Source organism: Grammomys surdaster, unplaced genomic scaffold (assembly GCF_004785775.1).
Source record: "Grammomys surdaster isolate TR1022 unplaced genomic scaffold, NIH_TR_1.0 61, whole genome shotgun sequence".
NCBI classification, from domain to species: Eukaryota; Metazoa; Chordata; class Mammalia; order Rodentia; family Muridae; genus Grammomys; species Grammomys surdaster.
In genome coordinates this window covers 16,039,854-16,065,132 of record NW_021604563.1, presented here as the reverse complement: position 1 = coordinate 16,065,132, position 25,279 = coordinate 16,039,854, and the positions used below count along the sequence as shown (strand labels likewise).

General features: G+C 35.7%; 1 protein-coding gene across 3 annotated transcripts in view; it reads left to right on the top strand.

Moving 5' to 3' along the window:
• Dach2 (dachshund family transcription factor 2) overlaps positions 1-25,279 on the top strand; it is a 475,334-nt gene that overhangs the window by 379,631 nt on the left and 70,424 nt on the right. For 2 of the 3 annotated variants that reach the window (XM_028783227.1, XM_028783156.1), the window contains one exon: positions 11,511-11,646. In XM_028783227.1, coding sequence (XP_028639060.1) covers positions 11,511-11,646 — 136 coding nt within the window. Of the gene's footprint in view, positions 1-11,510; positions 11,647-14,062; positions 14,147-25,279 lie in introns of all 3 variants that reach the window. The other variant, XM_028783113.1, reaches the window with a different exon arrangement.

Genomic DNA, 25,279 nt, shown 5'->3' with positions numbered 1-25,279 from the left:
GTTTAAGTTAATGCTAACAAAGATTACAAAATTTTACTGTTAAGTCCTGTAAAAACTGAATCTTCTAAGTAGTTCTCTTTCTTTGTCTAAAGAATAAATATAATTTCAAATTATTTAGTTTGATACATTTCTTGTTTGACCATTTGTGATACAGCTCAAAATAAAAGGAATGGTAAGCTATTTCTCATAGTGATGCTTTCTCTTTCTTTCTTTCTTTCTTTCTTTCTTTCTTTCTTTCTTTCTTTCTTTCTTTTTTTCTTTTTCTCTCTCTTTCTTTCTTTTTCAATTTATTCAGTTTACTTCCCTTCACTGCCCCCCACCTAGTCACCTGCTCCTGCAATCCTTACCCTATCTCCTGCTCTCCTCCTTTGAGCATATGGGGCCACCCTGGGTATACCCCACCCACCCTGACACTTTAAGTCTCTGTAAGTCTAGGCACTTCCTTTTCCACTGAAGCCAGACAAGGTAGCCCAGCTAGTAGAACATATCTCACAGACAGGCAACAGCTTTTGGGACAGCCCAAACTCCAGTTGTTCATATGTGGGGCAGCCTAGGTTTAGCTCTTGCATGTTCTTTGGTTGGTGGTTCCGACTCAGAGAGTTCTAAGGGTTCAGGTTAGTTGACCATGTTGGTCTTCCTGTGTAGTTCCTATCCTCTTCGGGGAGCAAAATCCTTTCTCAAATTCCATATCCCCAATGTTATAAGTCACAGCTAAGTTCAGCCACATTGATTCTTGGACACCTCCCTTATCCCAGGTCTCTGTTTAGGCCCGGAGATTCACCACCTTACCTCCTCATTCTCATCAGTTTCAGATTTCCATTCATTTTCATTGCCATCTAGCTATCTCTCCTGTCTTTCCCCATTTCTGATCCTGGATACCCAAATTCCCCTCCCCATACCGCCCCCTCCTTATCCCTCCTCCATCTGCCTTTTTATGACTATTTTATTCCCTCTTCTAAGTGAGATTGAAGCATCTTCCCTTATCTTTTAGCTTCTTTGGATCTGTGGAGTGTAGCATGGGTATACTGCATTTTACGGATAATATTCACTTATAAGTGAATACATTCCAGACATGTCCTTTTGGGAATGGGTTACCTCAAACCAAGATGATATTTTCAAGTTCCATTTATTTGTCTGCAAAATTCATGATGCTTTTGATTTAAAGAGCTGAATAGTATTCCACTGTATAGATGTACCGTACCACATTTTCTTTATACATTCCTCAGTTAAAGGACATCTAGTTCAGTTCCGGACTGTTACAAATAAAGTTGCTATGAGCATACTGAAGCAAGTGTCTTTGTGGGATATTGGAGCATCTTTTGGGTATATGCCAAAGAGTGGTATAGCTGAAACCTGTGGTAGGACTATTGTCAGTTTTCTGAGAAACCATCAAATTGATTTCCATCTTTTTTTTTTGTTTGATATTTTTTCTATTCTCTATTTTCTTTTTTTTTTAATTTCTTTTTTTTTTGAACATGAAATGCTTTTTTATAGCATGTTTTACAAGGGGAGGGGGTAAGAGGGTCCAGGTGGTGCAAAAGTACAAAATCTTCTTGGCCTGTGCCTTGAAACATGTCATGGTCTATATGGTACACTGCCTTGAATTATGATCTACCTGCAGTTCTTTAGAAGATATGGTACACTGCTTGAGTTATGGTCTCCCTGCTATTCTTAAGAAGACATGGTACTCTGCTTTGAGTCTATCTGCAGTTGCCAAGCAGGATCTTGCAGTTGCCAAGCTTCAGAGGACATTGTGCAGGTGGGGAAAGGTAGGGGGTAAGGGTAAGGGCGAGGGTCCTGGCTTCTGGCATCTCCCCCTTCTCTGTTTAGTTAGATAAGGCGTCTTATGTTCAATCCCAACTATGTGAGTTTTGAATTTGGATGTCTAATTATGGGGGGTCTTAGACAAGTTCACAACCCCAAAACACTGATGTGAGACGAGTCACATCGATGGTCGAAGGCTTTAGGCTGTCGACGATGGGCAATGTCAAGGGACTCTGATGTGGGTGAAAGGAGGGTGAGAGCCCTGTCTTAGGCCATGTAGGCTGCACCCACTCCCAGCACCACGCACTCCTTTTCGGCTGCATTGGGTGGGCCCCTGGGAAGTGAACCTACAATAATCCCATCATTGGGCTAACTCACAGCCATCCTAGTCTCTTGTAAATGTTCAAGTTACCAACCATTTGTCAGTTTGGGGTGTAATATTGTCATAAAGGAAGGCTCCCCAATGTTAGCGGCCATATCAAGGGTGGCCTTGGTTTAGGAAAAAGCCAATTTTTGTTGTGGTGATCAAGAGGCCAAGCTCTCTAGCGAGAGAAATGAGGGCAAAGCCAGGCATACCAGGAACCCTTCTGGAGGGCGTGGAAGTCTAGGGGTTGACCGTAGGGGGAGGCAGGGGAGCTGACAGCTGTGTCAGTCTCCTGCGGAGTCACTTCTGGATCCTCTGCAATTTTCAGCTGATGGTAATGAACTTCAACTTCCTTCTTGATGGCAGCATCAACCTGGTTCCGTGGACGACAGGTCACGGGCGATGATCTCTGTCTTGCTCAATCTTGATGTCGTGCGCACATCCTCTCAATGAGGGTCCGTCCGGATGGGTCCGTGCCTCGAGCCCCACGTCTGGGTGCCACTTGACCCGACCGGCGGGTCCTGGTTATTCGTGGGGGCGAGGAGGACTGCAACCTGCTATTCTTCAGAGGATATGGTACACTGCTTGAGTTATGGTCTCCCTGCTATTCTTCAGATGATATGGTATACTGCTTTGAGTCTATCTGCAGTTGCCAAGCAGGATCTTGCAGTTGCCCAGCTTCAGGGGACCTTGTGCAGGTGGGAAAAGGTAGGGGGTGAGGGTAAGGGCGAGGCTCCTGGCTTCTGGTCCATCTGGGTTAGAACTTCTAATAGCAGGCATCACGGGTGATTCAATTTTACCTGGAAAGAAAAAAGAAGGGGATTCTCAGGGAGATTTCTCTTCCCTGGATGTAAATTGTTATTCATCGTATTTATGATTGGGCCTGGCTTTGTGAGGGTATCTATTTTTTTCATTAATATTTGTGGTAGCCGGTTAGCTGTGCCTTCTGTGGTATTGGGCAGGCATATCAGTCCTCGGCTCCATAAGGGAACTGGGACTGGGGCATTCCCTTTATGGGTATGAGGGTCCTTCCCCATATTTGTGGCAAAGTTTTGTTGGTCTTGGTGGTGCCCGAGGTCACCAACATGGTCAGCAAGAGATTTGCCATGAGCTTTCAGCTTTAGAGAGAGAAAAGTGAACAAGGCATGATGGGGAGTATTTCAGGGGGACTCCTTCTGAGGGGGTACCGTTCCTCCTCTTTTGTTTTTAAAGCCAATTTTTCAGAGTTCTTATAAAATCAGGGCAGAAGCGCCAACAGTTGCTCCTTCCACACTCAGAGAGTCATGAAGGCCTTATTTAAGGATATATAAATCTATATTAATAATCTTTTGTCAAAGGACTTTTATAGCTCCACTGACAATTAATCAGACTATATGATATATCGATTAGAAATAGCTTTTTCTACTTTTTGTGAGATTACCTCTCTTTTGTCAATTAACTGTTGAGGAAGTTAGGGTTTACCTCTCTCTTGAGAATGTTAAACAGAGATTTAAATTCTTTTGTGGAGAGCTTAAAATAGTATCTTAGCCAATTTGCGTCTCCTAGAAACTTTTGAAATTAATTTAAAATAAATAGACTCCCTTTTTTTTAAATCCTTTATCTGTGTGGGGTTTTTATTGGGTATTATACGTATTTACCTTTCAATGTTGTCTCCTTTCTCATTCTCCCCCCAAATCCCTTATCCCCTACCCCTTCCTCCTAATTTTTGTGATGGTGTGCTCCAAACATCCTCCCAGTCCCATCTCCCTGCTCTCTAATTCCAACACAGTAGGGGATCCAAACTTTTGGGGACCTTGGCCCTCCACTTTCACTGGAGTCTAACAAGGTCACCCTCAATTCCCTATACAGGTGCGTGAGTCCCTCCCTTTGTGCTCTCTGGTTGGTGGCTTAGACTTTGGGAGTTCTGGTTGAAACTTTTGATGCTCCTTCTAAAAAGGACCAACACATTCATACTTTGGTCTTCCTTCTTCTATGTGAGTTTTATGTGGTCTATATGAAGATTCTTAGAAATTGTGAGCTTTTGGGCTAATATCCACTTATCAGTGAGTGCATACCATGTATGTTCCTTTGAGATTGGGTCATCTCACTCAAGATGATATTTTCCAGCTCCACCCATTTGCCTAGGAATTTTGTGAACTGATTGTTTTTAATAGCTGAGTAGTACTCCATTGTATAAATGTACCACATTTTCTGCATCCATTCTTCTGTTGAAGGGCATCTGGGTTCTTTCCAACTTCTGGCTATTATAAATAAGGCTGCTATGAACATGGTGGAGCATGTGTCCCTGTTGTATGTTGAAACTTCTTTTGGGTATATGCCCAGGAGTGGTATAGCTGGGTCCCTAGGTAACGCTATGTTCAATTTTCTGAGATACCGCCAGACTGCCTTCCATAGTGGTTGTACCAGTTTACAATCCCACCAACAGTGGAGGAGTGTTCCTCTTTCTCCACATCCTCGCCAACATGTACTGTCACCTGTGTTTTTGATCTTAGCCATTCTGACTGGTGTGAGGTGGAATCTCAGTGTTGTTTTCATTTGCATTTCCCTGATGACTAGGGATGCTGAACACTTCTTTAGGTGCTTCTCAACCATTCGAGCTTCCTCAGTTGAGAATTCTTTGTTCAGGTCTGTGCTCCATTTTTTAATAGGGTTCTTTGATTGTCTAGAGTCTAATTTCTTCAGTATTTCCATCTTTTTATTTTTAAATATAAAACTGTATAAGTATATGTTAGAATTGAAAGTATGGTTAAAGGTAATTTTACTAATTGTAGAACAAAAAAGAATTTGATTATGTGCTAATATGCTGATTCTATAAATTCTTTGCTGTTTTGAATCTGGACAACCAAACAATGCTTTGCAGGAGCTACAGCTGGTTTGATGGGTTGTGAATGAAACATATGAAGATCAACAGGGTTGTAAAAGTCATAAATGACTCATAAAATGAAGTCATCAATGAGTAAACATGATTGGTGTTTTAGATTTACAAGTTTTTAAATTCCCTTATTGATTTGTTGCAAATAATGTTAACCCTGTATTTGGCAAATGGTGAGGACATTATCACTTGCATGCTGTTTTGTAATAAAACAGATTAACTTGCTGTGAAATTTTAAGTAGACTGAGACACAACAGTAGCCACCTAATGAACCAAAGCACATTGCAGTTAAGTATCTAAATAGATGCATACTGGTTACAGGGCTGAAAAATGGTTGTGTTTACTTGCAACAAAGAAATTGCTCATAGAACTATCATTATTTGGGGGTAAATTAACCTTCTAGTTCCATAAAGGCAGTTTTTTTTTTGGAAACACTCCTAACTATAAATTGATATATAACATTAGATTTCTCTAAAGTGATTTGAAATACAAAAATAAAAAGCAAAGCAAAACAAAGCAAGAAAACCAAACAAAGCAAAAGAAAAGAACCTCTGTAACTTTCAGAATACCTTCGGAATTTTCTTGCTATTCTTTTATAAATTTTACTAATTTTGATCTTTAACAAATTTATATATTTGCATAATGCATTCTGATTTCTCTCAGACTATCCCTTCTTATCTGTGTCCCATGTTGTTAATCCTCCTCCTGCCTAACTGTCCCTTTCATACATTCATGTAGTTTTGTGAGCTACCTGTGTAGCCATGAGTTTAGAACTATCCAATGAAGCACAATGGGGCATGTTGGACTAGTGAATACTTTGGTCAACTCACCATGGGCACTTATCAGCATAGCAATATCGAAGTAGTACCATCATGAGTCTACTATGATGGTAATTGAGATATTGACATTTTTGGTTAAAGTAAATGCAAGGGCATGGCACAAACCTTGATCTGTGGTAAAGTGAAAGGGTATATGAAAAACTGATAGCATAATACAGCTTTCATGATGTCAGTATCCACCATGGAGAAGGGAATTGCAATGATGGGGTAATGCAACTGTTTAAGCGTCACCTACATTCCTGTGAGTAACCCCTTCCCCACTCCCTGTAAGATAGCCAAAAATCTCATTTGTTCAGTACACTGGACTTTGGAGGGATTCCCCCTTGTTTGTGTCACCTGTGCCTTATCTTAGTGAGTGTCTATTTGTATATTACTTGGAAAAACTTAAAGCAATGAATTGTCACAAATATGGTGTATGACATAAGCAGAAGTAGATTTGTAAGGAATGGTTGTCTGTCCCTTGCATGGATGGCAAAACATGGCTGTACTCTCTGAGGTAGATGTATTTTTGGAAGCAACCATAATATGACATCCATATGTGGTATTTGATAATGCACATTCTTGCTACAGTGCTAGTTTCATGGGTGTTGTTCAGGGCCTTAAGACAAGTAACTAAGGTTGTGTCAACATGAGGTGAAGTATCTCAGGGAACCATATTCTTCCATGTGGTATGGAGTAGTATTCCTACTTGATAACTGGAGTCTATCATGTGTGAATATGAGTATACCCTGAAAATAGTTGAATTAGAGAATGTACCATTCAAGTATCTGAGAATAGCTCAAATGAGAAGAGATTATCAGCAAGTCATCACAGAAGTTGCATGGCTACTGCTATAAGTAATGAGTCTTTCAATACTGAGTCAGTGTTGAAGCCCAGTTGAACCTGCTTGTGTTTCAGAAGAATTATAGTGCAGGAATGCAGCTAGCATCCTCCACTTATTCTCAGATTTGGCGGGTAAATTGGATAACAGAGAGAATAAGATGGGGGGGGGCGGTTTGCTTGCCATATGTTACGCATAATGATTCTAAAGAGAAAAGGAATTAAGATTAACTCAATGATAATGATCCCGTGCTGAACTCCCCAAACTTGGACTCTATTGCAAGAGTAAGAGAGTGAAGGGAAAGAAAAGAAGGTGGAAGTGATAGAAGATACTGCTCAAAGTGTATCTTTCCTCTGATACAAAGGAAAGAAAAAATGTCTCAGGATACAGACATAATTGTATCCATTGTATATATTGTAATAATGCACTGATACAAGATACAATTGAGATAGGTAATGGATGGACTATTTTAGTGCTGTGTCATTTTTCTTATCATTTAATTTAGTATTCTCTTAGTTGTTGACACCTGAGATCATTATGCATTCCAAGTAAGGGCCAAGAGATCTCAGAATCAACAGGTTTCAAAGAATTAAAGAGGAAACAACCAAAATGGAAAAGAAGCTTCATCAACTTTCATCTGAGTTAAGATTAGTGTCTAGAATATACAAATTAAAAATATAGACATTAAGGAAACAACAATAATAACCAAAGTGAAAACAAAGTGAGCTATAGAACTTAAGAGTTCTTAAGAGAAGTACAAGTGGCTAGAAAGCACCTAAAAAATACTCAATACCGTTAGCCATCAGATCAATGTATATTAAAACTACATTAGGATCCCATGTCACTCCAGTGATAGTGACCATCAAGTATACAAATAACAACAAAGTAGTGTGGATGATGTGAAAGAACAACCCTCATGTGCTGTGAGTGAGAATAAAAAGTAACTCAGCCACTCTGGAAATCATCTAAAAGTCTCTTTGGAAAACTAAAAATTGATCTACCATATTACCCAGGTATTCCACTCCTGGGCATATATTCAGTGGACTCAAAATCCCACCCCAGAGACAGCTGTACATATAATCCAATGCTAATCTCTTCCTAATATCTTGGAAATGTCTTCAGCCTAGATGTCCATCAATAAGTGAACAGATAAAGAAAAAGTGGTACATATACAGAGTGGAATGTTACTCCCTCACTAAGAAAAATAAATCAAGAAATTTTGGAGGTAAATGGATGCATTTTGAAAGAATATTATACTGAATGAGATAACACATTACCATAAAGACATCTATCTCATGTTCTCTCCAATATGTTGATCCTAACTTCAATATTTTCTATGTATAATATTTGGGTAAATGGATGCCAGGAAACTAGAATGGAGCTATTAGAGATTAGAGGGAGATACATTAAGGGAGAAGAGGTGAAAGATCATTGGATTTCTATTGTTTTTACCCCTTAAACCAGGCTTTTCAAATTCATTAATTCACATAATAAAGCAAACAAGAATTGAAAAGATAATTTATTTAAGTGCAGGTTTTCTTATCAAATGTTAGTTTTAAATATGTTGGTCACATTGCTTTTTAAAATATTATATATTTTTTCACTGTATTATTTGTGTTAATGCTCTTCCAATCTTCCTTTATTCATTATGATTCACAATTTTTACAAGGTAGTGAAAAATATTAATATCAATGTCAGTTGTCCTGTTTTCCCAAATCAACAATATCAATCACTAAAAACAATCCACTTATATTATAGTAGGATATAAGGGGTGTGTGTCTGTATATGCCAGTGTGTGTGATTTCTTGTATAATAACACACTGATGTTGCTCTTTCAATTATAATGTTCCCAGGAACTACTGTATTTTCTTCTTATCCATTCTCTTATAATTCCATTGACAGATATAATTAATTAAATTAAATTAAATGTTTTTACCAAATTTTCAGGATTATAGTTCAAAGACAATTATTGAATTCTTTTGCATTTTATGTATATATTCTGCCCTAAGCCCATTGATATTATATTAAAATAAAGCCAGATATGGTCTTACTCTTGGAATTATTACTATTATCAAATTTATTTTCTATTTGCGTGTATGGATGTTTTACCTGCATGTATGTCTTTGTATAATGTGTGTGCTTGCTGTCCATGAAGGTCCAAAACAGATATCACACTCCCTGGGTCTGGAGTTATAGATAGTGGTGAACCTCAGTTTGGGTACTGATAATTGAGTTTACATCCTTTGAAGGAGTAGCCTGTGCTCCTAACTGTTAAACCATCACTCCATCCTCATGTATGGAATTATATTCAGAGATGATATATGTTTGTGTGCATAGGTGTGTGTTCATACGTACTTACTATGTGGAAAAATATATATCAAAGATGACCAATCAGGTTGGATTTTTGACTTATAAACTCCAACCTTGAAAGGCTGGTTTAAAGTCTCTATAAAGATCTTTCTGAACTTTCTCATACATCTCTCCAAACTGCAAAAAGCTTTTTTTGGGTAAATTTTTCTACCTGCTTTGATTTATACAGCTCTTTAGATTGTGCCATATGAGCACTGATAAAACTATAAATTTTTTTGTATATTATACACCTTAGAATCTTATTGTTTTAAGACTTGGAAATAATAGTGAATGATTAAAAAGACACTGTCTATTTACAATAACCTATTTTTAGGACAAATACTATAGCTGATATACTAAGTGTCTACTATTCAGTTCAGTAAAATTATTTAATGTTACCTAAATGCTGTTAAAATTTAAAATGTAACTTTAAAATTAGTATGGTACCATAACTCTATTAGAATTTGTCCTAGTTTGCTTTTTATCCCCTGTGGGGAAACACCATGACCAAAAGCAACTTGGGACAGGTGACATTTCTTTTTAACCATTAATCAAGGAAATGCCCCACAGATGTGCTGACAAGCCAATTTAATACATGTAATTCCACAATTGTTTCTTAGTTTGTGTCAAGTTGACAAAAAACTAACCAGCACATGTTACTAATGCTGCTATAACAAATTGTTATAAATTCAGTGGCTTCAAACAATGCAAATTTGTCACGTTATACTTTTGTAGGTCAAAAACAAGAAAGAAGTTTAACGCAGCCAAAATCAAGGTGTTAGCAAGCCCACATTCCTATTTCTAAGTCCAAAAGTGAATATATTTCTTTGTCTTTTTCAGCTTCTACAAGCCATTTTGCTTCTTGATTCATGGCCTGATTTACCTCCAATGCCAACAATATTGCACTCTTTTTTGATCTTTAAAATTTTTAGAAAACCTTGTGATAAAATAGGACTCACTGAAAATAATATGATAAGTCTAACCTAATATTTTCAATCACACCTGGGCAGTCCCTTTGGCTATATAATTTAATGTGTAAAATATATTCAGTTTCCTGGCAATTGAGATATAAGATGGACATCTATGGCAGGAAAGTGACAACATTCTGTCTGCTGAAATGACAGATATTTCAGAATATTAACTTCTACAAATAAAGTAATAACTTTTAATTATCATTTTATTATTTTAAATTACAATTTTCTTTAGATGCTTTACAAATTTTGAGGTCATCATGCAACATCAATATGAAAATATACAAACTCACACTTGATAAATTAATTCCTAACATTGTGAGGATTGGATTTTTGATGATGTAATTACAGAAAATTAGATGGAGCATTGAGTGCAAGGAATTTATTATAGATGAAGTAAATACTTTATACAACATTCACTATCTCTGCATTTATATTGGTGGATCATATTTCTTCTACATGTGTATTAACACTAAAAATTAGTTTTTATATTGATCACGTTAACTTAATATTCAGATTAATTTTTAAGTATAAAATTCAAAAAGATATTGAATAACTTCAGTCTTTAATAGATTTTATACCTGGCTATAGGAGGTGGCCTCTTCAGGTTCCATGTCTCCACTGATAGGCATCTCGGCTAAGATCACCTGCATTGACTTGTCAGTTTGTATAATACAGTATTGCATTCTATCATTTTTCAAAAGATTTTGCTGGTAGAAATCAGCATATGTCTGTTATAAATTCTGATACCTTAAAGCATATTGTTTCGAAATATTCCTGGGTTCAGAAGAACTGCCTATCTAAGAAATATAATATTTGACATGCTTTACAGGGCTCTATGGATCTGTATTTGTAAATCTTCCTTAATTACATAATGTTCCTCTTAAGACTCTGCATGGATTTTGATCAGTCTAGACATTTGTGATATCAATAACCATTTCTCCACAACAAATTTATAATCATTCATGACTTCTGTCTCTCTGTCTTTCTCTGGTACATGTACCCATTTCAAGACCAATTGTTAACATTGTATATCTTTCTCAACTGCTGCTCTCCACCTTTTGTTGTTTTGAGTCAGAGTCTCTAATTGAACCTAGTGCTCAGTGTTTTAGCCAGCCTAGCTGGTCAGTGATGTCTGGAGATGCTCTTGTAGCTGCCCCTCTCAGTGCTGGGGTTATAGTTGCATGGTGACACAGCCACTTCTTTTATGAGGAGATTGAATCTGAACTAAGATCTTATGCATATACACAGAACTTGACCAACTAAGGTATCTCTCTGTGCTTCCACTTATGCAATTTTAAGAAAGGAAACTTAACTTGACTTCATTTTAGCCATATGCAAACTTCTATTATTTAATTGTAATGGAATACCACGTATTTCTTCAAAGTTATCTTTAAATGTTCATGTTCACATAGTTTGCTGTGTATACTTTAAGGGTAAGTCCTAGGCGAATATTTCCAATGCTATTGCTAAAACGTTCATGAAAATTTCAGCACACATGTGAATCATTTTCTGTTTCATTTTGTGTCAGGAACGGATTCCAGAGAGTCCTTCTCCTGCTCCCTCTCTGGAAGAGAGTCATCGTCCTGGGAGCCAGAGCTCCTCCCACCCAAGCAGCAGTGTGCCCAGCTCTCCCTCACAGATGGATCATCATTCAGAGAGAGTGGGTGAGTGATTACCCTAAAGCAAATAATTGGAAGATAGTCTTTTAGGAAATTCCATATTACTCAACTAATACAGGAAGAAGATCCTGGAAGAGCTGGCATTTCTTTAATATAAATGTCTTTTGAAGTAATCATGGTTTGTGAAGCAATACAGGAAACAGTAGAAAGTGTTAAACTTTTCATACCCACTGAGGCCTTTCTTTACTGTATTTCTTAATCTCTTGGGACTGGTAACATGAGATACTTATTGGTACATTATATGACTTGGATGAATGTGTTGGTATGTACCATTTACTATTAGACACTATAGATATAATATGCACAACATCTCTGGGATATTTGATATAATATATACTTTAGAGAATTAGTCAGTTAAAGCTAATTAGAAAGCCAATCAACATACACTATGCCACAATGTTTGAAAATGCATTTCTCTACATTTTTGTCTCAACAAGATTTACCTCTTAGAAATTGTAATAGGGCCTGTACGACACCTGAATTTGTCTATATGATTTTTACTGTAGTTATCTTTAAAATTTTTGGTAAATCATTTAACCATCATTAATTTTATTGTCTATAATATGGAAATATTTACTTTCATGCCTGTTGCATTGAAATATTGTGAGATGTAACCCTGACTGTATGTGGAAAAAAATATTTCAGAATGTCAAAGTGCTAAGAAAATTTGAGAAGATAAATTTTGCTGTTTTTATTTTTACTTTGCTTATCATTTCTTTTTCTATGATCTTACTCATCTATAGAGAAATTGTCAGAAATGCTCAGCTAAATAAATTCTCAGTATAAAATAATTATGGGTTATTTTTACGCGGTAAAATGTTTGTAACTCTTCTATTTTTACACAATTCAGTATCCTATGTATATATCTTCTGTTAGAAAAATTATTTCTGTTTTTTTTTGCCAGCAATCTATCTCCAGAAATATTCTATATGCTTTAGGTTTTCAAAGCTCATAGTGGTGCTTATTTTAGGCTCTTTAAAATAATTGGATGTTGAAAGAGAAGAGGAATTCAGGAGATTAGGATCTGTACTCTGTTTTATATTTGTGCTATGGAAAAATAGAGATAATTTCTTCTTCGTGCAATTTTATCCACTTTTATCTATCAGCATTATATATTGTCTGTGTTCCCAGTTTTATACATAGCTCAGTGATTCTTAAACAATGCCATACATTATAATAACTTTTGGAATCTTTTGAATGCATTGTGAGTTTAATTCACTTGATGTAGAACATAATTCAAGTACCAACATGCTTTGCTTTTCAATATCTCCTTGGGAGTTCCTGATGTAGAGTGAGGTTAAAGACATGATGAACAACAGCTTGAGGATTCTGTTCTTTAGCGACCAAGTTTTAATTCCCAGAAAGAGGAAAGAACAACCTTTCCTTTAGTTTATGAACAGGGACTACCTAGTTGTTACAAACTTAAGTACAAATGATTATAGGAAATCTGAACAAGACAAGAAGCTATCACTGAATAAACTTAATAAATCAAAAAACTAAATAAAGCATATATTATTCTGTTGGGATATTTTTTTATTGGGTTAATGAAAGAAAATGTGTAATTATTTATTTCTATATAATCTATCTATGCAGGAGAGAAAATCAATTATTGAATCATGGATGAAATTTGAATGTATAGAGAAATATACTTACCAAATGTTGTGGAATAGGAGAATGGATAATATATTTCAAAGTAAAATAAAATATTTCATACAAAATGGAATATCTTGGAAAATTATTGACAAATAGCACATATGCAGTTCCACAGACAATGACTTTTACTATATGCACATTTCACAACTGCCCAACTATGATAGAAATGGTATTTACAGTTGAATACAAAGTGTAATAGGTTTTAGCTATAAAATTACAGTATCTTATTTATGGACCTGTAATCTTTAAATAAAATATAACTGCAGAGAATAAGATGAAATTGCAAATTAGTATGTTTTTCTATAAGTGTAAATGTTTTGTAAAGACTCACAGTGTCAGAAAATTATATTCTACTCTGAGTTTTGTATATATTTAGGAAAGTTTCCACAGTAAGTTAAAGGCAAAATTATTTTAATCTCATGAATGACTAACTGATAAATTCTTTTTTGAAATATTTTGGGTCTACTAGTTATAAGGCTAAAGCTAATTTGAATAATAATTGTTAAAGAAGAAATATACGATTTAAATAGTATATATTAAATCTATTGTTAGTACTAAATGTGAATGCTTTAAAATTTGCATGATTTGTCATCTTAGTGATTTTCCTGATTTTGGCTATCTTTCTTATGTAACAGAAGTATGTAAAATAAGTATAAGTTGTTGGAGTTTATTAGACATTTATGTACTTTTATGCATTTCTTTGGGTATTTTGCATGAAACTATACCCAGTTCCCTTTTTCATTTTTAGTTATGATGCCCAACAATAGAGAAGAAATTATTGTTGACCAAGATAATGGACAAAGCGTAAAAAAATTCCAAAGGGATAATAAAGGTAAAATGATTTTGGCTGATTTTATATGTATATGAAGAGCAGACACTCACTCAGTACTTCAGTAGTGTATATCTTATTAGTGTTTATCCAAGTCAAGAGTAGATTAATGCTGGCTTTGGATAAATTCTTTTGATTGTGAAAATACTTTGTACAGATTTTTATTTGATGTTGTAGATTTGTAACCAACCTTAAATTTGTTAATACATATAGTTAAGTTTCACTCTATGTATTTTCAGTATGCCTTCTCAGGATTTATTATTATATATGTTTATATATGTATCATATGTAAAAATTTTAAAATATAGTTATATGACTCATTATTTAAATTTTACATTCACAAAATCTGAGTTGTTATGATGGCAAAGGCTGCTCTTTTATGTAACCCATACCTTTTAAAGGCATATGCTAATTTGGGCATTTCAAATGAAATCGTACCAAGAAACCCATTGAACACTTTGATACAGATAAAAATGGCCTCAACCTCACTTATTATTTGCTGAAGCATATATCTTCAAATACATATTTGTAGACTATAGGGAGTAAAGGAATTTCAAGTGATTCACTCCTGATCTGAAAGCTAAGACATAAAATAAAGGAGGATATTTTGTTATAAGCTGTGCATTATTACTGCTACACTGCATTGTATAGTAGCTCAAATACACACACAATACACACACACACACACACATATTCACTAAAGATTTGTTTTTACTTTATATATGACATTAAGAATACATTTTATACTTTTATTAAAATGTTTACATTATTCAGAATACAAGTTTCAGTGTGATGAAGTGTTAACGGAGAATTGTCTCTTACTTCTGGAAGCTGAAGTTGCTTCATTATTACCTAGATGAGCATTTTAGCTGTAATTTGGAAAAATATATGATTTTAATTTCAGTGATCCATGGTTGGTTTCCTTGCCACATGTTTAGTATTTCCTTAGCCAGATACTGAAAGACCATACCCTCTGGGACTGCGCCATGCAAATGATTGATTACAGAATAGTTGTCAGAATGGAACAAGTCTGGTTCGGTATATTCCAGTGCTTAAACTCTTAAGCAGGCAGTGAAATCCCTGTTAAAAATGAAACTTCATTCCTAATCCAACAACTTTTTTCTGAGACCAATTTTTAAAACCCAAATCAGACCTTTTTGAACACTGCTGGCACATGAGGATATAGGCACATTAACTTATTTTGATAAAGCACAATTGATTGTATTTATTGCTTTGTAATGGTGCAGTAAGCTCATTTCACTCAAATAGTTTGGCCGTATACTGATAGATAGTAGCAAACATGTTAAAATACATCTAACTTATAATGGAAAGGTTTCTTTTAAAAAATGACTTCATTTCACCTGCTACCCATTCTTTTTGTGATAGTAAGGCAAAAATGTATTTTTTCAACTAGACTTCACTTACTGAAAGGCAGCAAGTTACAGTGTAAGCCTCAACATTTATTAAATATGACAAATAAGCAGTTTATACAACTGGAGCAAACATATGCTTTCACATCTGCTTTGAATAATATCATCATAATTTTAAAGATGATTTATATCTTTGCAAACTATAAAATGCCAACATTGCCATTATTAACAAAATTCTGAAAATGAAGAAATGCTGCTATTTTTCATATAGCCTAATGATTTCTGCACTTTGCAAAACTATAATACATGTCTTAAATAGTCATTTGAACTTTGCATTGGACTTTGATATGTGAGCATGTAAAGCTTATGTGTACTGGGATTTTTTACACTGACGTCTTTCAGCCTGTATTCAAAATGACTCACCAAATGACAGTTTATATTTGAATTAAATGTTTTCACTAAACTGACTAGTCATTGAAATTGGGTTTTGATTTTTCTATAGACTTTGACAAATAAATTAACCAAGTCAATTGTGTATTAAAACATTGTGTCACATGGTACTTCTTGTTGTGACCTAATTGTATTTCATCTCTAAGACCCCCCCATTAAAGAAAAACAGGAGAGTTTTTAATTTAAAAATAATTTTGAACAATTTTTCTTCACATTATTAATGCTTTGATGTATTCTTAAACTGTTGGAAGAGTTGGCAATATGCAGTAATGTTCACTCTATTTGGTCTACTTATATTTGGTCATATGTGTGTAATATGTTTTAAAGTTCACTGTTCATGAAGACATTTTGGTGGTGATATCATAAAAATTTTTCAAGTTACTTAAATTACTGAACATGAAGGGAAAAGAAAACTGTTTAGGGTTCTATGCTGTACAACAACATTCTCATAACACATCAATAATAATGCTAGTCACATGTAGAAATAGTGGGGAAATGAATGAGTAGTATAAAAAACATGGTATGGGCAAGGGGCAATTGATACTTTACAGAGATCATTGTACCAGAGATTTACAAGTAAAAAACTAATTTTACTGACCCAAAAGCCCTTAGTACTGAAAGCATATGTTAATAAGCTATATCCACATGTTACTTGCAGTAATTATGGTGGATATTTGTTGTATATAGTTGCTTCTAACATTTGACTGCTTTCAGTAAATGATTGTCAAAACATATATAGATTATTCTGGGTAAGGGGAATAGGGGAGTGCATAGCTTAAGATTAAAGCTTTAAATTAATGGGAAAAAAATGTTCTTGTGAATATTTTGGACATTGTAAATTTTAAATATATTATTTTTTATTTGTTCTCATTTGTTCCATCTCAACTATAATTTTTCATTCCCCTGCTCCTCTCAGTTTATCCTCCCAATATTCCCTCATCACCAATCTACTCTTTCCCAATTTACCTTCAGAAAAGGGCAGGCCTCCCATGGATATCAATCAAACATGGCATTGCAGTAAGATTAGGCATCTTGCCTCATATTAAGGCTGGGCAAGGGAACACAGTAGGATAAAAAGAGGTCTCAAAATCAGGCGAAAGAGTCAGGTAGCCCCATTTCAACTGTGAAGCATCACACAAGAACACAAAACCACCCAACCAAAAAATATATAACAGGGTCACGTCAGACCCAGTGAGGCTGTCTGATTATCTGTTCAATCTTTGTGAGCCCCTAATAGCTCAGGCTACTTGATTCTATGGTTTTTCTTGTGGTGTCCTTGACCCATCTATTCCTACAATCCTTCCTTCCCCTCTTCAACAGGATTCCCCAGGCTCAATCAAATTGTTTGGCTGTGGGTCTATTCATCTGTTTCTATAAGTTGTTAGATAAGCTTCTCTGATGTTGATTGTGCCCAGCTCCTGTCTACATGTATAGCAGAGTATCATGAGGAATCATTTTATTGACTTATTTTTGTCCAGGTATGTTTGGTTCCATCCTAGGTCTCTGGGATCTACAGTCACTGGTAGCTGGCCCCCCAGGCAGTGTCAGGACTGAGTTTCTTCTCATGGCATTAGTCTGAGGCTGGGCCAATCATTGGTTGGCCACTCCCACAGTTTCTGTGTCACCTTTACCCCATCATACCTTGCAGGTAGGACAAATTATAGGTTTCATTTCTGAGTTGGTATTCCAGTCACTCCACTGGAAGTGATATATGGTTATAGGAAATGGCCATTCAGACTCCATATGCCCCACTACTAGGAATCTCAGCTAGTGTCATTGTGGTAGATGTCTGGGCAATTCATAGAACTAGGTTTCTACCTTACCCCGAATTGCGATTCTATTCTAGTTGTCTCTTCCAATACTCTCTCCTTCCCCCTAACCTATCTGATCCATTCTATTCCCATTCCCACATGCCCCCAGTATACCTAAACTATTTTATTTCTCCTTACCAGGGAGATTTATGCATTCCCCCTTGAACCTTCCTTGTTACTTAGTCTCTCTGGGTCTGTGGATTTTAGAGTGATTAAATTTACAGCTAATATTGACTTATAAGTGAGTACAAGCCATATTTGTCTGCTTTGGTTTGAGTTACCTTATCTAGGTTGTTGTTTTTTCTAGTGGTACATACTTGCATGCAAATTTCATGATTCTCTCTGTCTCTGTCTCTCTGTCTCTGTCTCTGTCTCTGTCTCTCTCTCCCCTTCTTTTTTAAACAGCTGAATAATACTACATTATGTAAATATATCATATTCTGTTTATCCACTGCTTAGTGGAGGGATATCTAGGTTATTTCCAGTTTCTGGATATTATGAACATAGGTGAACAAGTGTCCTTGTAGTCGATAGAGCATTCTTTGAGTACATGCCCTGGACTGGTATAGCTGGGTATTGAGGTAGGTTGATTCTCAGTTTTCTGAGAAACCATCACATTGATTTCCAAAGTGAGTGTACAAATTTGTACTCTTAAAAACATGGAGGAGTGTTCTCTTTGCTACATATACCCAACAACATGAGCTGTCACTTGTGGTTTTGATCTTAGCCATTTTGACCAGTATAAGTTGGAATCTCAGAATAATTTTGATTGGTATTTACCTTATGGCTAAGTATGTTGAACATTTCTTTATGTATTTTTTCACCATTTGAGACTACATTGTTGAGAATTCTCTGCTTAGATCTCAGCATCAATTTTTAATTGGATTACTTGTTTGTTGATGTCTAGTTTCTTGAGTATTTTGTATATTTTAGATATTAGGAAGAATCAATCAAGGTGAAATTTCAATTCTGAACATCTATGCACAAAATGCAGGGGCACCCACATTCATAAAAGAAACTTTACTAAAGCTCAAGGCACACGTTGCATTTCACATAATAATAGTGGGAGGCTTCAACATCCCACTCTCATCAATGGACAGATCATGGAAACAGAAACTAAACAGAGACACAGTAAAATGAGAGAAGTTACAAACCAAATGGATTTTCATCAGATATTTATAGAACATTTCATCCCAAAACAACAGAATATACATTCTTCTTAGCACCTCATGTTACCTTCTCCAAAACTGACCATATAATTGGTCACAAAACAAGTCTCAACAGATACAAGAAAATTGAAATAATCCCATGCATCCTATCAGATCACCACAGGCTAAGGCTGGTCTTCAATAATGATAAAATCAATGGAAAGTCCATAAGCACGTGGAAATTGAACAATGCTCTACTCAGTGATAGCTAGGTTAGGGGAGAAATAAAAAAATTAAAGACTTTTTAGAATTTAATGAAAATAAGAACACATCATACCAAAACTTGTAGGACACAATGAAAGCAGTGCTAAGAGGAAAACTCATAGCTCTAAGTGCCTACAAAAAGAAACTCTGGAGAGCACACACTAGGAGCTTAATAGCACACTTGAAAGCTCTAGAACAAAAAGAAGCAAATGCACCCAAGAGGAGTAGATAGCAGGAAATAATCAAGGTTCAAGAATGGGATATATAGCTTGATCATGCTAGCCCTTTTTGTCCTGAGAATACTTTCATTCCTGCCCATTGTGTTAAAGCTTTTCTTCAACACTATCAACATGTTGGCAGCCAAGTATATGGCTTGAACCTGAAAATGGACCACCAGATAGAGTTATTTAATTAACAGTCCGGCAAGCCAAGGATGTGTAAGATTCTTCACAGAGCCTTACCAACTTAAGACAGAAGTGCATTGCTTTGGATAATGCATATTCCATGATGGGTGAGGAAGGCATTTTTGTCAGAATGACCTAAGAGAGGCTCAGTCTTGTTCATGAAATAAAAAAGGGGGAGAGGCGGAGCATCTTTGGGGCTGTTTGGCAAGAATCTGACATGGGCCAAGGACAAGTAAATGGGCTGCTTGGCAGGAATATGACATTAACCAAGGACAAGGAAGTAGGCTTCAGGGAGGAATCACATTAGGCTAGAATAAAGAAGTAATTTCAGGTAGGAATCTAAATCTTAGGCTAGAACAAATAAGTAATTTCAGACAGGAATCTAAATTTTAGGCTAGAACAAGGAAGTAGGCTTCAGATATGAAAATGACATTTGGCTAGGACAGGGAAGTAGGCTCAGATACGTTGGTGATCCTGATAAGCCCTTAGAAACAGTGACCATGGGAGTGTTCACAGAATTGGGTTTAATGCTTTGTTTTTACTTTGACTATTTGTGTTTATTGTATTGTTTGTTCCTTGACTATTTGCATTTATTGTATTGCTAGACTCTCAACCTAGAACTGACCTTAATACATACATGTAATCAAAATGATTTAAAAGCATAAAGGAGGAGGGGGGATGGGATAGGAGTTCTAGGGAGGGGAAATGGGGAAAGAAGATGACATCTGTATTGTAAATAAATACAATATCCAATTTAAAAAAGGAAACTAGCCCTAGGTAAAATTTAGTATGGTGAAAATATTTTCTCATTCTTTAGGCTGACATTTTTTTCCTGTTGAAAATATTATTTACTTTATAGAAGCTTTTCCGTTTCAGGAGGTCCCATTTATTGATTGTTGATCTTAGTGCCTGAGCCATTGTTGTACTATTCAGGAAACTGTACAAATGTACAGGAGCTGTACTCCTGTACAAATGAGTTCTAGAATAGTTTCTACTTTCTTTACTGTCAGGTTCAGTGTATCTGTTTTTATGTTGAGGTCTTTTATCCACTTGGGCTTGAATTTTGAGTAGGGAAATAGATATGGTTCTATTTGCATTCTTCTACATGTGGTCTTCCAGTTAGATCAGCATCATTTTGAAGTTACTTTCTTTTGCCCATTGTATAATTTTGGCTTATTTACCAAAACCTGGTGTCCATAAATGTATGGACATATGTCTTCAATTGGATTCCATTGATTTACTTGACTGTTTGCTATACCAATACTAGGCAGTTTTGATGACTCTTGCTTTGTAGTACAAATTGATATCAGCGGTGGTGATAACTCCAAAATTCTTTTATTTTACAGAATTGTTTTAGGTATCCTGGATCTTTTTGGTTTTTTCTTCATATGAGATTTCCCATTTTTAGATCTTGAATGACAGTTTTATTCATTTACTTCCCGTTTGTTGATTTTTTTCTTGGCTTTCTTTAAGGTATTTATTCATTTCCTTCTATTTTCCTGAATTTCTTTAAGGTATTTATTCACTTCCTCTTTAAGAACCTCTAACGTTTTCACAAAATTGGTTTTAAGGTTGTCTTCTTGAATATCTTGCTGAAATAAGATAACTGGGCTCTGGTTGTGCCATATTGACCTACTTTTTGTTAATTGTATTTGTAAACTGGTCATTAGTCATCTGGGTTTGGGCTAATTATAGTTTAACATTCTGATTTCTTAGTTTATGGATTGATGAAGTTTTTCTTTCTTTCTTTTTTTAAATCTATGCTTCTGTTCCTTTGAACTTCTGGCCTAAGTGGTCTGTGGTTTTGGTTACTGATGATTCCTTGGGTTCAATAGTGTGTCTGGTGGGATTTTGCTGGCCTACATGACCTATGGAGCTTTGGATGCTAGTATTGCCTTTAAGGTTCTAGAGTTCTAGAGTTCTGAGAACTGGCATGGCCTCTGGGATTCTGAGTATTGGTGTGGCCTCTGCCGTGCTAGGTACCACTGTGGCCTTTGATAGAACAGAGGACTTCTGGGGTTCTGGGTGCCAGTATGGCCTCAGAGGTTCTGGATCTTGGTTAAGCCTCCAGTAATGCATATTGTCTTCTGCTGGAGTTGAGGGCCTGGAGTTCTGGGTACCTCAGTGTCCTTTGGTAGTTCAAGGGGCTTCTGCCAGAGTTGTTATCTGGGATATGAAGATGAGGGGAAACTGTGCTGTTGCGGACAGCTGAGCAAGCTCTGAGCTGTGTTGACAGGCAGTGGGCAGGAACTTTTCTGGGGCTCTGAGTACTGACAAAGCCTCCAGTAGAGTAAGGGGCTTCTGCTATAGTTGTTGTCAGAGATTCTTAGGCAAGGGAAGGATGCCTTCATGTATATTTTAAATTAGCATATCCACAAAATTTCTCACAGGCACATTAATAAGAATTATAACATACCTATAGATGAATATAGAGATAACATTTATACTATATTATATAATAATTAATGAACACTTTTTCTGCTGAAGATTTCATTGATTTCTTTCATTCAGCAAAAATATGTTTTGGCATTCACATTATTTTTGAACCGTTAAATACGTTATTTTATTTTCAAACATCAAACTTGGGTTTTGCTCTTTATTATAATATTAAAAATGTTAAGCTAAAATACTGAGCTTATAAACTTCTATTTTACTAAGATTTCCTTATTAGGTATATCTACCAAAGAGATAATGTTTTGTGACTTATGATCTGTATGTTTCTACTTTCTTTTATGCTCATAATGCTCTGCAAAGGATTTTGCTTTATTCACTGTATTTGACTGGAAAGAAAGTGTTCTCTGATTAAAGTATAGAGAGGTGTTCGGGCAAACATATATATTTAGGGAACAGCTTAATGCTATGTCAATTTACGTAATCAACAGAATTGCATTCTTACTTGGGACCTATGCTCTCCCTTATGATGTTCTTTTGAGCGGATTTACAGTATTAGATATACAGTTCCATCTCGGGAATGAGTATTAAATCCAATCACAGCACAGATAACTATTCTCGTAAAAGCTATCTTACTATTGCATATAAATTGGCATGCTTTTTGTGGCTGGTTGGTACTGCAGTTCATAGGGTTCTCTGCAAGGTAAGGTTGTTGATGTCTTTTCTCACCAGCAATCTGAATAGCACTTTCTAACACCATAATGCTAGCTAGAAGAAAGAAGCTTTCATCCAAGCTAAATTCCAGCTTGATTTCTTAACATTGTGCACACAAGCTATGAAGTATTCTAAGCAACATAAACTTTCCATTTTGTTTTGTTCAGCAACCATGAGGAATGACTACAACACATAATGTTCAGAGAGCCTCTAGGGCGTTTCTGGTGGGCAACCTATAAGGTCATGTGTATCCAGAATTAAAGTTTTCTATAAATTACCCATAAATTATAGGAGGAGATCTTTCCAACCACACAGGGTATCGTCTTAGTCATTTTAAATATACATTGCTATTGAACTTTGGTTGTAAGATCGTAGATTTTCCTATGTTTTTTTATGTACTGCTTTCATTTTAGAAAACTTCTACAACCACTTCATCTTCCCTATTCACTCCCTCCTTCCATGTTTAAAACTTTCAACTCATAGTATTTCCTCTCACTAATTTCATCATACTTATATTCTACTATATCTCACTCCCTTGAAGCAGTACCTTAAGTGACTCCTTTCTGTATATCTGGACATTATAGTGACCATAGATTGAACCACAAAATTTCACATTTAAATCTGTAATTCTCATATGCAGTCTGGTATAGCCACTATGGAAATCGTTTTGAAGATAGAAATAGAACTATCACTACCAATTTTCCATACATGGTATACCCAAAGAAATTTATATTGCACTACAGAGATACTAAGAGAGTCATGTTTATTGTTGATCTATTCATAATAGCTAGAAATAGAATCATCTGTAGTAACCATCAAGTGATGAATCAATTATCAAAATGTAGTATGTCTACACAGGGAAATTCTACTACACTTAAAGAAAAAATGAAATTATGAATTTTGCATGTGAGTGAATGAAGCTGAAAACAGAAATAAAGAATGTGGTATCCCAGTCCACAAAATTATTCATGTTCTTTCTTAATATATGGTTTGCTAATATTTTATTTAGAATTTTATAATTATGAAAGGTAGTCTTGTTGGCTTGCAGTATGATCTTGAATATCGTATTTTTTGTGATTTTTTCCATTAATTTATTTATTTATTCACTTTACATCCTGATCACAGCCACCTTCTCTCCCAGTCCCTCCCCACCACATACAGCCCCTCCCCATTCCCATCCCCTTCAACAGAGTCAGGGACAGTCCCTGCTCCAGTTGTTGGGGGACCCACATGAAGACCAAGCTGCACATCTGCTACATATGTATGGGGAGGCCTAGGTCCAACCTGTGTATGCTCTTTGGTTGGTGGTTCAGTCTTGGAAAATCCCCAGAAGTCCAGGTTAGGTGACACTGTTGGTCTTCCTGTTGAGTCCCTATCTCCTCCAGGTTCCTCAATCCTCCCCTCAACTCTTCCACAAGACTTTCTAAGCGCCTTTTAATATTTGGCTGTGGGCCTTTGCTTGTTTCAGTCAGGTGCTGTGTGGAGCCTCTCAGAGAATAGTTAAGCTAAGCTCCTGTCTGCAAGCATAACAGGGTATCACTAATAATATCAGGAATTTGTTCTTGCCTATGGTATGGGTCTCAAGTTGGACCAGTCATTGGTTGGCCATTCTCCGAGTTTCTGCTCTGTCTTTGACCCTGTACAAATTTTCTAAAATTAATAACAGAATCACAAAATTCCCAGATGACAATAGGATTAAAATACAAATCATTAGCAGAATTATAGCATAAAATCTTCAAATGCATAGATCTTAACCATTAGACTTCCTAGGAATATGTAGCTTAATGAGAAAATACCAACATAAAATTTGAGACTAAATAAAAACCCATTTACCAAAATTTTTCACATGCAGCAAGATTGTTTATAGAAAAAATTTATGAAGTTGAATTCATATATTTTTAAAAAAGAACAAAGAACAAAAACTCATCACTTAAGATTCTCCTCTAGGAAACTAGAAAAATAAGAGTAGATTAAATCCAAAAGAGGCAGGAGAAATGCCAAAATTAAACACAAATCAATGAAAGTGGAAAGAAGGAACACAGAAAAATATTAAAACCAAAAGTTGTTTCTTTGAAAAGATCAAGAAAATTTATAAATCTTTAACTGGACTAACTAAGAAGAAAAGAGAATTCTATAAACATTTTAAATTAATTAAAACCATTCATTCTCAAACTGTCCTCCCCACCCCAAAAAAGAAGAGCACTTCTTAACTAAGTTAATAATAAGGCCAGTATTACCCTGATTCAAAAACCAGACAAGGACACCACAAGTAAGGGAAATTAAAAACCACTCTCTCTGATTAACACAAATATGAGAATGTTCAGCAAAATATAAGCAAAGCAAATCCAATGAATGAGTAAAAAAGTCATTATGATCAACAGATTCATCTGATGGATGATTCAACATATGAAAATCCATGAGCAAGACCACCACATTAGCAGAACGAAAAACAAAAACCAACTGAACATTTCAATAGTTAGATGAAAGGTATTCGACACAGTGCCTTTTTATTATTGAAACTCTTAAATTAGGTAGATGAACTTTTCCAAATCTGATACACAATATATTGCTATCCCACAGGTAA